Below are 16,237 nucleotides of genomic sequence, written 5' to 3'. Positions count from 1 at the left end.
GTGGATAGGCTTTTTCCATTGAGAGTAGGGGCAATTCAAACAAGAGGACATGATTTGAGAGTTGGGGGCAAAAGTTTAAGGATAACACAAGGGGGAATTTATTTACTCAGAGAGTGGTAGCTGTGTGGAACGAGCTTCCAGTAGAAGTGGTAGAGGCAGGTTCGGTATTGTCATTTAAAGTAAAACTGGATAGGTATATGGCTAGGAAAGAGGGTTATGGGCTGAGTGCGGGCCAGTGGGACTAGGTGAGAGTAAGTGTCGGCACGGACTAGAAGAGCCCAGATGGCCTGTTTCCGTGCTGTAATTGTTATATGGTTATTTTGTCCAGTGGTAGAGATCTAACTGTGGCAGATACATTTCAATCTTCTTAATGTGATGAAGCAGCAAATAAACATGTTGAAAAGTTAGGAAAGATTTGTCACTGGAACTGGTCTTATCAGCTGAGATAGACCATGTCATGGCTTCATGTCTTCCTTCCTTGTCAGCTCTGCTCAAGACTGCGACAATTGGGTGTCTGCACTCAGCACCGCCGTGGAGGATCTACGGATTGTACAACTTGCGCTGGCCTTACCAGAGGAGCCCGAGGTTGGTGTCTGATAGCCTCCACTTTCCCACTGTGGTCCATTCTTTGCTTGCCACTTCGCGTGGTCCATATATATCCATCACCCAAAGACAAGTGTACATCCCATATAGCCATGGTTCAAACACACACACACACCTGAATACTGGTCTCAGAATATCCACTCAGGAGTAGGGAAATTTGGGTCCCACTGGTGGAAGGATCGGGCTCAGGTTGCTCATAGGCACAGCACCACCTCTGCTCCGTAGTGTGGTATGTAACAGCAAACAACAGCAGCAGGACTGAGAGACCCACCATTCCATGCAGCCAACGGTCAGCCCTAGACACATGGATCTCACACACACATGCATGTGTGCGCGCACACACACACTCTCTCCACAAATAAACATACACACACAGATGCTCCACAAATACTTCCAGGATGACTAACATCAGACAGAAACACTTGAGCATATAGATATTAAGAAAGAAGATGTGCTAGATCTTTTGAAAAGCATTAAGTTAGATACGTCACCAGGACCGGATGAGATATACCCCAGGCTACTGTGGGAAGTAAGAGAAGAGGTTGCTGAGCCTCTGGCGATGATCTTTACATCAATACGGATGGAAGAAGTACCAGAGGATTAGAAGGTTGTCAATGTTGTTCCCTTGTTCAAGAAAGGGAGTAAATAGAACCCAGGAAATTATAGACCAGTGAGTCTTACTTCAGTTGTGGGTAAGATTTTGAAAAAGATCCCCAGAGGCAGGATTTATGAGAATTTGGAGAGGCAAAGTCTGATTAGGGATAGTGAGCTTGGCTTTGTCAAGGGTAGGTCGTGTCTTACGAGCCCTATTGAATTCTTTGAGGATGTAACAATACACATTGATGAAGGTAGAGCAGTGGATATAGTGTGTATGGATTTCAGTAAGGCTTTTGATAAGGTTCCCCACACTTACAAATGCACACTGCACAAATACACACACACACACACACACACACACACACACACACACTTGATAAAGGCGCATACATACCCGCATATCTCATAAATACATATATATGCACTCACAGAGACACACACTCCACAAATACATACACACATATACTCACACTCACACACAGAAATACACAGATACTCCAGAAATAGACACGCAAACACACACAGACACCCACGGTCACAGAACTCCCAGACGTTAGTCATACACTCATGAACCCCTGCCCCCCCGACACCTAGATATCCATATTTCTACAGAGCTACAAACCGATACTCACACTCCATAGATTTAAAGAGCCATGCAACCAGACACAGACCACAAGCACACAGACATACATGCAAACACACACACTCACTCATACACCCATATACGTATCTGCACACAAAGCTGAACTGACCCCCACATACCTACACTCCCATAGAAACACAGACAGACTCATGTCCTTACCCACGTCCTTACCTCTGGAGAAACAGGCACAACCATATGCCCTTGGCCCCATAAAGACACTCACTCAGCCACCCATGCAAACCAAACCACATGACCACAGAGACACAACTAAATAACCACAGACCTACAGATGTGCAAAGCTTGTTTGGATGTCAGTGTAGGGAAGACAAGAAGCCTGCATCTCTCACTGGTCATTCCCACATCTGGAACAGGAGCAGAGGTATTCAAAGTGAATGTACACAGGTAGCATGCCTCCTAGAACCATAGAACACTACGGCACAGTACAGGCCCTTCTGCCCTCCATGTTGTGCTGACCCATATAATCCTTAAAAAAAAGTACTAAACACACACTACCCCATAACCCTCCATTTTACTTTCATCCATGTGCCTGTCCAAGAGGCTCTTAAATACCCCTAATATTTTGGCCTCCACCACCATCCTTGGCAAGTCATTCCAAGCACTCACAATCCTCTGTGTAAAAACTTACCCCTGATGTCTCCCCTAAACTTCCCTCCCTTAATTTTGTACATATGCCCTGGGACATATGTAATATGTACATATGTTGGTGCCCTGGGAAACAGGTACTGACTATCCACCCTATCTGTGCTTCTCATAATTTTGTAGACCTCTATCAAGTCCCCTCTCATTCTTCTACGCTCCAAAGAGAAAAGTCCTGTGGCAGAAATGGTGTGTGATGGGGAGTCTCAAAATTGCAACATTATATGTCATCTTTGTACTTGTGTTTGTCTTTCTCCTTGTGTAGGTGAACAGTTGCCTGGGAAGCACAGCGCCTGTGCTCATCCCTGCTTCCCATGTGCTGATGTGTATGCTGTGCACAGTTGGTTTCACCCTCCCATGGAGTCGCCTGCATTGTAACACTTGTGGGAAGGTATGTCCATCTGTCAAAACCCCAGTCCTCATGTGTAATACGTGTAGGAAGGCAAGTCCATCTCTTACAACCAAGTCCTTACGTATAACGTGGGAATGCAAGTTCTAACCTGTAACCCTTCACATACCTAGTCCTCACCCTCAACACACTGACAGAGAATGGCATAATCACACACAGCACAACAAGTCCCCAAGGACTTCTGCAGTTTTTTCCCCATAAGGTCCAGCCGTGCACATGGTCAGTATTGAAGATGTGCCAATTGTAATGTGCTTCAAGCTACAATTTCTCCTTCCTGTAATATGTTCTCACTATTATACCCTCATTTCTTTGAAATCTATGATATTCTCATTTGTAAACAGTGAAGAGAAATAGACACTAAAATATTTGGTAATCTCCTGTAGATCTACACGTAGGCAGCCTTAATAGTCTTTAAGAGGACCTAGTCTCTCTTTAACTGTCAATATAATTGAAGAACTTCTTGTGATTTGCCTTAATTCTGCCGGCCAAGTCAACCTCATATTCTCTTTTTGCCTTGATTTTCGTCTTAACCTATTCTTAAACATTTTATGTTCATTGAGTTCAGGAGCCATGAGGCAATGTTACAACTCTATTAAACCCTGGTTAGACCATACTTAAAATATTGTGTTCACTTTTAGTTGTCTCATTATAGAGGGCGCAGAGAACATTTACCAGGATGCTGCCTGGATGAGAGAGCATATTTTATGAGTAAAAGCTAAGTGAGCTAGAGTTTTTCTGTTTGGAGAGACAGAGGATGAGAGGTGACTTGATATAGATATACAAGATGATAAGAGACATGGATCAAGTGGGTAGCCAGAGACTTTTTCCCAGTGTGGAAATGGCTACTATGAGGACAGATAATTTTAAGGTGATTGGAGGAAACTATGAGAGATGTCAGAGGTACTGTTTTACACACAGAGATTGGTGGGTGCATGAAACATGCTGTCAGGGTAGGCAGTAGAGGCAGATAAATTAAAGGCATTTGTGAAACTCTTAGATTGGCACATAGATGATAGAAAAATTGTGGTTTAGATTGATCTTAGAGTGGGTTATCTTCATCATAATACAAAGAACCTTCATTGTGCTGTAATGTTTATTCATACCTAGCTAGCTAAAAGCATGTATACTTCCTTCATTTTCCTAACCAGAGCTTCAATATTTCTTGGAGATAAGGTTCCCTGCACATGCTTTATCTAGACTTCACACTAACAGAAACATGTTGCCCCTGGTCTCATGATATGATCCTTATAAAGTTTAATCATGCTAGTAACTCTACTAAAATACCATGGGCTCTTAACTTGGTAAGCAGCCTTATCTGTTGTACCTTGTCAAAGGTCTTCTGAAAATCCAAATATACAACATCCACTGCATCCTCTTCATCCACTGCATCCTCTTCATCTATCCTACTGGTAATCTCCTCAAAGAATTCCAACAGGTTCATCAGGCAAGATTTTCCCTTAAGAAAACCATGCTGACTTTGTCCTATCTTGTCCTGTGTCACAAAGTACTCCATCACCTTATCCTTAACAATTGACTCTTAACATCTTCCCAACCACTGAGGTCAGGCTAACTGGTCTATAATTTCCTTTCTATTGCCTTCCTCCTTTCTTAAAGAATAGAGTGACATTTTCAATTTTCCAGTCTGCCGGCATGACTGGAATCCAATGATTTTTTAAAGATAATTTCTAATGTCACCACAATCTCTACCACTACCTCTTTCAGAACCTGAGGGCACAGTTCATCTGGTCTGGGTGATGTATGTACCCTGAGGTTTTTCATCTTTTTGAGCACTTTCTCCCTTGTAATAGTAACTGCACCCAATTCTATTCCTTCACATCCTTCCACATCTGGCATACTGCCAGTATTTTCCACAGTGAAGACTGATACAAAGTACTCATTTAGTTAATCTGCCATCTCCTTGTCCCCCATTATTATTTCTTCAACCTAATTTTCTAGTGGGCCTATATTTATTCTCATCTCTCTTAATTTTTATATACTTCATAAAACTTTTACTATCCACTTTGATATTGTTTGCTAGCTTACTTGCATATTTAATTTTTTTCCCTCCTAATGACTATTGTACTTGCTCTCTGTAGGTTTTTAAAAACTTCCCAATCCTGTCTTCCTGCTAATTTTTGCTCTCTTTTACTCTTACTTTGCTCAAAGGAAGCTTTGACTTCCTTTGTCAGCTGTGGTTGTACTATTTTGCCATTTGGGTATTTCTTTGTTTTTGGAATACATTTATCCTACACCTTCCTCATTTTCCCACAGAAACTCATGCCATTACTGCTCTGCTGCCATCCCTGCCAACATCTCCTTCCAATTTACTTTGGCTGACTCCTCTCTCATACCACTGTAATTTTTTTTTTACTCCACTGAAATACAGCTACTTCAGACTTTACTTTCTCCCTATCAAATTTCAAGTTGAACTCAGTCATATTATGATCACTGCCTCCTAAGGGTTCTTTTGCTTTAAGCTCCCGAATCACATCTGGTTCATGACAGTACATCCAATTCAGAATAGCTGATCCTCTCGTAGGCTAAACAACAAACTGCTCTAAGAAGCCATCTTATAGGTGTTGAACAAACTCATTCTCTTGAGATCCATTACCAACCTGATTTTCCCAATTGACCTACATGTTAAGAATCTCCCATGACTATCATAACATTGCCCTTTTGACACGTCTTTTCTATCCCCTGTTGTAATCTGTGGTCCACATCCCAGCTACTGTTGGGAGGCCTGTATATAACTGCCATCAGGGTCCTTTTACCCTTGCAGTTGCTTAATTCAACCCAGAAGGACTCAACATTTTCTGATCCTATGTATCACCTTTCTACTGATTTGATGCCATTCTTTACCAGAGAGCCTAAGGTAGAAGGAGTCAATTTTTGAAAACCTAGCATATTTATTTTTCAACATAGTCCCCTCCTACATTTACACACTTAGTCCAACAGTAGTGGAGCATATGGATCTTGGACCTCCAGAAAGTGTCCACAGCAGGGGTGTTTGATAAGTTTGTTGGCCTAAAGTAGAAGGAGGTGAGTTATACAGCTCTCATTACATGCACTGCAGGTCAACTCTTTGAGTGATTATGCAGAAAGTTTGAAGTTAATAACTCATTAGTTAATAATTCATCGGGGTGATTGATAAACTTGTGTCCTAAGGTAGAATGAGATGCATTATTAACTTCAAACTTACTGCATAATCACTCAAAGAGTTGACCTGCGGTACATATAATTCATCTCCTTCTACCTTAGGCCACGAACTTATCAATCACTCCTTGTATAACAGTTTGATAATTATATCTTCTACCCTTTTTGATTCTGCATCCCTAATGCACTGATACTCACCCTGTTGCCTGCAATTATGTCCTATCATTTGCCTGCCCTTCCTGACAGTCTGACTACAGGCTATCTTTGTTTTTTTTTTAACCATCCATTAGTCTGCCTCCTGCACCCCTGCCATATTAGTTTAAACCCTTCCCAAAAGTTCTAACAAGCCGGCCCGCAAGAATATCAGTCCCTCTTGTGTTCAGTGCAACCTGTCATTTTTGTACAGGTCATACCTTCCCCAAAAGAGATTCCAATGATCCAAGAACCTGAAGCCCTGCCCCCTGCACCAGCTTCTCAGCCATGCTTCAATCTGCCATATCATCCTGTTTCTACCCTCACTGGTGCATGGGAAAGGCAGCAATCTAGAAATTACTATCCTGGAGGTCCTGCTTCTCAGCTTTCTACCCAGCTCTCTAGATTCTCTTTTCAGGACCTCTTTTCTTTTCCTACATGGATCAAGACATTTGGTTGCTTTCCATCCCTCTTCAAAATGCTGTGGACGCAGTTTGAGGTGTCCCTGATTCTCTGTTCCTGGCACCTGGGAGGCAACATATAATTCGTGTGTCCCATTCACGTCCACAGAATCTCCTGTCCATTCCCCTGACGATTGAGTCCCCTATCTCTACAGTTCCCCTCTTCTCCTTCTTTCCCTTCTGCACCATGGACCTGTGCTCAATACCAGTAACCCTATCTCCATGGCACACCCTGGATGTCATCCCCCACAACAGTATCCAAAGCAGATAACTTATTTTTGAGGGAATGGCCACAGAAGAGCTCTGTGCTAACTGCCTATTCATATTTCCAGTTCTCCTGACAGTCACCCAGCTACTTGCCTCCTGCAGCTATGGGGTGACTACTTCCCTGTATCTCTGATCGATTATCTCCTCTCTCTCCCATACAAGCCAAAGGTCACCATCTGTTACTTCAGATCCCTAACACAGTCTTCAAGGAGCTGCAGCTGGATGCACTTCACACAGATGTAGTTCCCTGGATGACTCTGGATTCCAACATCCGGCATGCAACAACCATTTATTACACCAGGTATAGTAAGAGAAAAATAAAGAAGCTTACCTAGAGCCAATGCCTCTTTTGAGCTGAGTCCTCCTTTGAGCCAAAGTCAGAGACCACTGGCCTGCTCCTAACAATGGCTTTCTGTACTTTTAAACAAGCATTGCCAGTTTGCAAGAAACCTCATTGCTGTGCCCTGCTCCTGCCTCTGATTGGGCCACCGGAAAAAGCCCGAACGCCTGCAAAGCTCTCCTTTTAAGCAAGCATCGCCAACCTGTGAGAAGTCTTATAGCATCTCGAGGTCCTCCATTTTAAATTTTTATCCAACTCGCCTGTAATCATTCTGTAGGTTTTCATCCAATGTCTACTTACAGTGTGTCAATTCTATCAAGGTATACAACAACCTCTGGCTACTGCAACTCCATAACCTGGTTAGACCACATGGGGAGTACTGTGTTCATTTATGGTTGCCATTAAGGATACAAAAGCTTTGGAGAGGGTATGGAGGAGATTTACCAGAATCCTGCCTAAATTAGAGAGCATATCTTATGAGGATGGGTTGAGTGAGTTAGGGATTTTTTCTTTTGAATAAAGGAGAATGAGAGATATCAATAGAGGTGTGTAGGTGATATGAGGGATAGACAGAGTGGATTGCTAGAGACTTCATTCCAGGTTTTTTACACACACACACACACACACACACACACACAATACTGCTGAGGGTTGTGGTAGAGCAGATACATTAGGAACATTTAAGAGACTTAATAAGCACATAGAATCATACTACACTACAGCAGAAAAATAGACCCCAACGTGTTGTCTTGTCTGTGCTGAACCATCCATTTGCCTAGGTCCATCAACCTCCACTGACCATAGCCCTCTATACCCCTCCCATCTAAGTATCTATCCAAATTTCTCTTAGATATTGAAATCAACCCCACATCCAGCACTGGTGCTGAGAGCTCATTCCACACTTTCACCAACCACTGAATAAAGAAGTTCCCCCTCATGGTCCCCTTAATTATTTCACCTTTCACCCTTAACCCATGACCTCAGTGGAAAAAGCCTGTTTGCATTTATCCTATCTCTACCCCTCATAATTTTGTATATCACAATCACTATCTCTGCTCCATTTTTTACGTTTTAGGGCATAGAGTCCTAACCTATTTAACCTTTCCCTAGAACTCAGATCCTCAAGCCTCAGCAAACTCCTTGTAAATTTTCACTACACTCTTTCAAACTTATTTACATCTTTCCTGTAGATAAGTGACCAAAACCGGAACAATTTTGCATATTAGGCCTCACCAACGCCTTATACAATTTCAACATAACATCCCAACTCCTGTACTCAATACATTGATTTATAAGGGTTAATGTGCCAAAAGATTTCTTTATGACCCTAAATACCTGGGGCACACTTTCAAAGAGTTGTGCGTCTGTATACCCAGATCCCTTTGTTCTACTGCACTTCTCAATGTACTACCACTCACTGTGTAAGATCTATCCTGGCTGGTCCTCTCACACTGCAATATCTCACACTTGTCTCCATTCATTTGCATCTGGCATTTTTGAAATCTTTTGTCCAGCTTAAAAATCACTGTGGCACAACATTAATCACAGGCCTTCAGTAAAAGAGGCAACTACTCTCTGGCTTCTTCTGTGAAGCCTATGTCTAATCCAATTTACTGCCTCATCTTGAATGCCAAATGACTGAACCTTCTTGGCCATCCTTCCATACAGGATCTTGTCAAAGGCCTTGCTGAAGTCCATGTAGAAAACAGCCATTGCCTTGCCTTCATTAACTTTCTTAGTAACTTCCTTGAAAAACTCTATAAGATTGGTTAGACATGCCTTAGCATGCACAAAACCATATTGACCATCCCTAATCAATCCTTGTATATCCAAATACATATATATCCCATCCTTAAAATGCCTTCCAAGAACCTCCGCACTGCTGATGTCAGGCTCCCCAGCCTACAGTTTCCTGCTTTATTTTTAGAGCCTTCCTTAAGCAATGGAACAACATTAGCTATCCTCTAGTGCTCAGGCACCTGAGCCATGGCTAAGGATGTTTTAAATATCTCTGCTAGGGCCCCTGCAATTTCTGCTCTAGTCTTACAGAGGGTCTGAACATTGTCAGGCACTGGGGATTTATTCACAATAATTTGCCCCAGACATCCTTGCAGCTGCATTGACTTAAATCTATATACTCTGTGTCCATCTCCCAAGTAAATACAGATGCAAAGAAGATCTCCATCTCATTCTGATCTTCCAGAGGATCAATTTTATATTTTGTCCTTTGCTATCCTTTAGCTCTTAATATTCTCCTTCACCTTGTCTGCAAGAGCAACCTTATGCCTTCTTTTAGCCTTCCTGATTTCCTTCTTAAGTGTCCTCTTGCATTTCTTATACTCTTCAAGTACCTCATTTCTTCCTACCTACCTATAGGTAGGTACTATGCACTTTTTTTTCTCAACTAGAGTCTCAATATCTCTTGGAAATAAGATTCCCTAAACCTGTTATCCTTGTCTTTTATTCTGATAGGAACATGCAAAACTCTACTCTCAAAATTTCACTTTTGAAGGCCTTCCACTGACCAAGTACACCTTTGCCAGAAAACTAATCTGTCCCGTTCCACACTTGCTGGATCCTTTCTGCTACCATCAAAAAAGGCTTTTCATGATTTTAGAATTTTCACCTATCTTTTTCCATAATTAGCTTGAAACAAATGGCATGATCACCAGGTGCAAAGTGTCCCCCCCCCCCCCCGCACACAAATTTCTGTCATCTGCCCTGTCTCATTTCCATAACAGGAGATCCAGTATCACGCTCCCTCTGGTTGGGACTTCTGTGTACTTATTAAGAAAATATTCCAGAACATATTTGTCAAACTCTTTCATATCCAACCCTTTTATAGTGTGGGAATCTCAGTCAATGTGCAGAACATTAAAATCATCTACTATCACAACTTTATGTTTCTTGCAACAGCTTGCAATCTCTCTACAGATTTGTTCTTCTAAATCCCTTGGAGTGTTGGGTGGTCTATAAGATAATCAATTAACATAGTCATATCTTTCTTATTCCTCAGTTCTACCCATAAAGCCTCACTAGATGAGTTCTCCAGTCTGTCCTGACTAAGCACCGCCATGACATTTTCCCTGACTAGTAATGCCCCTTTAATTCCCCCTATGCGATCACGTCTAAAACAATGGAAACCTGCAACATTGTACTACAAGTCCTGCCTCTCCTGCAAGCAAGTCTCACTAATGGCTACAATGTCATAATTCCACATGCTGATCTATGCCCTAAGCTCATCTGCCTTCCTTAGAATTGCTTATTCGTTATGTGTCATGTCATATGATGCAGTTGATCGTGGTCTTTTTATGATCATGATTATCCTGGGCAATTTGTATTACAAAAGTAGTTTGCCATTGCCTTTTTCTGGGCAGTGTCTTTACAAGATGGGTATCCCCAGCCATTATCAATACTCTTCAGAGATTATCTGCCTGGCATTAGTGTTTGTATAATCAGGACATGATAAGTAGTAGCTGTTTATATGACCATCCACCAGCTGCCTCCATGGCTTTATATGACTCTGACTGGGGAGGGGGTGTGCCTAAGCAGATGCTAGACCTTGCCCAAAGGTAACCTGTCAGCTAGCAGAGTGAAGGGGTGCCTTACACCTCCTTTAGTAGAGACGTATCTTCACCCTACCTTCTGTCTTACAATATTCCTTGCATTCAAATTTACACAACTCAGAACCACGCTCATCCTTCTGATTCCTCACGTATATAAGAAAACTTGAGGGCAAACTATTATAAAAGAATATAAACAGGAGGGAGATATTGTAATTCTTAAATGGGGTGCATACTGTATGACTCGGATTTTATGCCAAATAAACTGGATGCTAGATTTAAGGACTGGACAGCTAAAGGAATAACAGTTCTTTGCAATATAATGAGAAAAGGAACACTGTTCAGTTTTGAAATGCTTGAAGAGAAACACTTACTAGAAAAACAAGATTTTTATCCATATTTACAGATGCGACAATATGTTAATAGGACAGTTAAAAATGTAACCAAGGCAAGAATGTGTTTGATAGAGCTATTTAGTAAAGCATATAATTCAGATAATGGTAGTAGAATCATTTCAAGCATGTATAAGGGTTTGTCAAATCTGAAAGCATATTCGACTTCATACATTAAAACAAAATGGGAGAAGGAAGGAGGGATAATTACATCTGAGGAAGAATGGACAACAATATAGAGGTATCAATGGAAGTGTACCAGTTCACAGAAATGGAGGGAGTTCGGATGGAAAAACTTGATAAGTTATTTTTACTACACCCTCTCAGAAATCCCATTATGGTTGTAACCTCCCCATTTGCTGGAGAAATTGTGGAAATCAAAATACAAACCATTATCATATTTTCTGGGAACGCCCTGTTATCAAAGACGATTGGAGTGGGATAGACAATGCCCTACAAGACATCTTTAAATGTGAAATACCCTTAGAAAGTAAGACCATATATTTTGGGTATATACCTCAAGAAAGGTTGAAAAGAGATAAATATTTAATGAAAATACTGCTGGTGGTGGGTAAAAAGAGGCTTACTAGGAAATGGTTATCACAGGAGAGCCCAACCTTAAATGCATGATGGAAATTACACTGGACATTTATAAAATGGAGAAGATAACAACATCTGTTAATAATAAGTTGGAACAATTTGATTCACATTGGGAATCCTGACTAACTAGAAAAAAAAACCCATTAGGAATCAACCCCCCGGAGCAATACATTTGACCATCATCTAAATATATTAAAAAAAGAGTCATCAACCGCCAATTCATATTTATAAAAAATATAAAATTGGAAGGAAACCATATAGAATAATTCAAATTAAATGATAATATTTGGCAAAAGAACCCCACCTTCTCTCAAAATCGAATCGAGGATCAAAAATTCTTCTAATTTTTTTTCAAACTGAGACATAATATTACTTGAGAGAACCATTCAATTAATGCAGGGGAAGAGATATCTTTCCATTTTAATAAAATAGCCCTTTTTGCCAGTAGTGTAACAAATGCAATAACATATTGATCTGAAGATGAAATACCATGAATATGATGCAGAACTATTACAAATAGAACAGTCAATCTACAAACCCCATTTCCAGAAAAGGGATATTTTCCAAAATGCAATAAAAACAAAAATCTGTGATACGTTAATTCAGGTGAAACTTTATTTAACTGACAAAAGTACAAAGAAAAGATTTTCAATAGTTTTACTGACCAACTCAATTGTATTTTGTAAATATACACAAATTTAGAATTTGATGGCTGCAACACAGTCAACAAAAGTTGGGACAGAGGCATTTTACCATTGTGTTACATCACCTTTCCTTTTAATAACACTTTTTAATTGTTTTGGAACTGAGGATGCTAATTGTAGTAGATTTGCAATTGGAAATTTTGTCCATTCTGCTTGGTATAAGACTTCAGCTGCTCAACAGTCCGTGATCTCCGTTGTCTGATTCTCCTCTTCATGATGCGCCATACATTTTCAATAGGAGATAGATCTGGACTGGCAGCAGGCCAGTCAAACACACGCACTCTGTGACTACAAAGCCACGCTGTGTAGCCCATGCAGAATGTGGTCTGGTATTGTCCTGCTGAAATAAGCATGGACGTCCCGGGAAGCGATGTCACCTTGATGGCAACATGTGTCTCTCTAAAATCCTAATATACGCCTCAGAGTCAATGGTACCTTCACATACATGCAACTCACCCATGTTGTGGGCACTGATGCACCCCCATACCATCACAGATGCTGACTTTTGCACCTTTCGCTGATAACAATCAGGATGGTCGTTTTCATCTTTGGCATGGAGAACTCGATGCCTGTTTTTTCCAAAAACTAGCTAAAATGTGGACTCATCTGACCACAGCACACGGTTCCATAGTCTTTCGGTCCATCTGAGATGAGCTTGGGCCCAGAGAACTCACCAGCGTTTCTGCATAGAGTTGATGTATGGCTTCCTCCTTGTGTAATACAGTTTCAAGTTGTATTTCTGGATGCAACGACGGACTGTGTTAAGTGACAATGGTTTTCCGAAGTGCTCCCGAGCCCAGGTGGCTATAATTGTCACAGTAGCATGACGGTTTCTTAGGCAGTGCCGCCTGAGGGCTCGACGATCACGCGCATTCAACAGTGGTTTCTGACCTTGCACTTTATGCACTGAAATGCCTCTGAATTCTCTGAATCCTTTCACAATATTATGTAATGTAGATGTTGAAAGACCTAAATTCTCTGCAATCTTGCATTGGGAAATATTCCTTTTGAACTGACTAACAATTCTCTCATGAATTTTGGCACAAAGAGGTGAGCCACGACCCATCCTTGCTTGCAAAGACTGAGCCTTTGATGGACGCTGCTTTTATACCCAGTCATGATACCTCACCTTCTACCAATTAGCCTGCTTAATGTGGAGTCTTCCAAACCGGTGTTACTTGAATATTCTGTGCACTTTTCTATCTTATTTTAACTCTGTCCCAACTTTTGTTGAGTGTGTTGCAGCCATCAAATTCTAAATTTGAGTATGTTTACAAAATACAATTAAGTTGGTCAGTAAAACTATTGAAAATCTTTTCTTTGTACTTTTGTCAGTTAAATAAAGGTTTACGTGAATTAACATATCACAGATTTTTGTTTTTATTGCATTTTGGAAAATATCCCAACTTTTCTGGAAATGGGGTTTGTATTAGGTTGTAAATTAATTTTCAGAGTTTTAGAAATAGTAGAAAATAAAGATTTCCAAAACAATTTTAATGAAGAACATGACCAGATCATATGTGACAGAGTAGCTACTTCAGTTTTACATCTATCGCAGTAGTTGTCTATACTAGGAAATATTTTAGATAGTCTCTCCTTTGTTAAATAATAATGGTGAACAATTTTAAATTGAATTAAACAGTGGTTGGCATATATAGAAGAAGAAATTACGTTTTTCAAAACTTGAAGCCAATCTTCATTTACGAAGGTCATGCTAAGTTCTCTCTCCCAATCTTGTTTAATCTTTAGTGGTAGGTTCTCTTTTTGTGACAAAAATAAATTATAAATTCTGCTAATGGAACCTCTCACTAAAGGATTCAACTTCAAAATGGTATCCAACAAATCAGATTCTTATAAAAATGGAAACTTAGGTAAATATTGTTGTAAAAAATGTCTAACCTGAAAATATTGCAAAAAATCTGTATGAGTGAGAGAATATTTGTTAATTAATGCTTCAAAAGTCATCAATCAACCATCACAAAATAAATCTGTAAAACGGATCCCTTTATTTCTCCATAGGAGAAAAATGGGGTCAGTTATTCAAGGTTTAAATGAAAAGTTTCGATATAAATAATTAGACAACTTAAATTGTTTAAAATTTTAAAAAATTACGAACTGAACACAAATCCATAAAGCTTGTTTAATAACCAGGTAAAGCATTAAATTTGGAATTTTAGAGAGCTGTAAAGGTAATGGAGCTCCTAATACTGAAGTTAAATGAAATTGTTTAACAGCTTTTAATTCCAAATCAATCCATAATGGTTTTTGGTTCTTATCGAGCCAGTATAACCAAAAACATAATCATCTAATATTTACAGCCCAATAGTACAGTCTTAAATTAGGAAGAGCAAGTCCACCATCTTTTTTAGAGTTTTGTAAATGATACTTGTAAATTCATGATCTCTTATTGTTCCAAATAAAGGAAGAAATAAGAGAGTCAATTTGATCAAATTTTTTTTTAATTAAAAAGATAGGTCTATTGTGGAAAATATATAAAAATCTAGGTAAAATCATCATTTTCACAGCATGGATATGACCTATTAAAGAAAGAGTAAGTGGATTCCATCTAGAAAATAGTTGTTTCATGGAGTCCATTAAAGGAACTATATTAGCTTTGTAAATATCTTTGTATTTTTTCGTAATTATAATACCTAAGTATCTAGATGTATTTACAATTCTAAAAGGAATATCATTATATATACTAACATGGACAGTTAATGGAAACAATTCACTTTTATTCATGTTAAGTTTAAATCCTGAAAATTTACCAAAATCCTTAAGTGTTTCCAAAAGATTAGGAATTGATTCCTCAGGATTCGAAATAAAAACTGAAAGATCATCTGCATAAAGAGAAGTTTTATGCATGGTTCCATTCATAGAGATGCCATGAATATTTTTAGCTTCACATGATGTTATAGCTAAAGGCTCCAATACAAGATTAAATAATAAAGGGCTTAATGGACATCCCTGTCTAGTACCACGAGAAAGTGAGAAAAAAGGAGACCTGCAGTTATTAGTAATGACAGTGGCAATAGTATTCTTATAAATAATTTGAATCCACCTTTTGAAATTATTAACAAAACCAAATTTTTCTAATATTTTAATACTTTTCTAAATACTTATAATACTTTATAATTTTTTTAATACTTTGTAATACTAATACTTTAAACAAATATAGCCACTCAACTCTATCAAAAGCCTTTTTTTGCATCGAGAGAGATAACACATTGAGGTTGCTTAGATAATGATGAATATATAATGTTCATCAATCTCCAAACGTTAGAGAAAGAGTAACGTCCTTTAATAAAGCCCGTTTGATCCATAGAGATGATTTTAGTTAAAATATTTTCCAAGCGAGGCCATTATTTTAGAGAGAATTTTTGCATCCACATTTAATAGCGAAATAGGTCTATATGATGAACATTCAACAAGATCTTTATCTTTTTTAAGAATTAAGGAAACAGGTGTTTCATAAAAAGGTGGCAAATTACCCTTCTCAAAGGATTCATGAGATATTTCCAAAAGATAATGAGAAAGTAATCTTTCAATTTTTTTAAAAAATCCTACCAAATAACCATCAAGTCCAGGAGCTTTACCTGACTGTATTGATAAAATTGCTTTCTGAATTTCATGCTCAGGCATCTGTTGATCTGCAA

At 39.3% G+C, this 16,237-nt stretch overlaps 1 protein-coding gene across 1 annotated transcript in view; it reads left to right on the top strand.

The window, feature by feature from the left end:
- The window catches only part of fgd5a (FYVE, RhoGEF and PH domain containing 5a), a 250,765-nt gene that overhangs the window by 177,563 nt on the left and 56,965 nt on the right, over positions 1 to 16,237 (top strand). The window contains exons 15-16 of the mRNA XM_059944304.1: positions 486 to 585; positions 2,766 to 2,891. Coding sequence (XP_059800287.1) covers positions 486 to 585; positions 2,766 to 2,891 — 226 coding nt within the window. The remainder of the gene's footprint in view (positions 1 to 485; positions 586 to 2,765; positions 2,892 to 16,237) is intronic.

This window comes from Hypanus sabinus, chromosome 19 (assembly GCF_030144855.1).
Source record: "Hypanus sabinus isolate sHypSab1 chromosome 19, sHypSab1.hap1, whole genome shotgun sequence".
In the NCBI taxonomy this organism is placed as follows: domain Eukaryota; kingdom Metazoa; phylum Chordata; class Chondrichthyes; order Myliobatiformes; family Dasyatidae; genus Hypanus; species Hypanus sabinus.
This window is presented reverse-complemented; position numbering and strand designations above follow the sequence as displayed.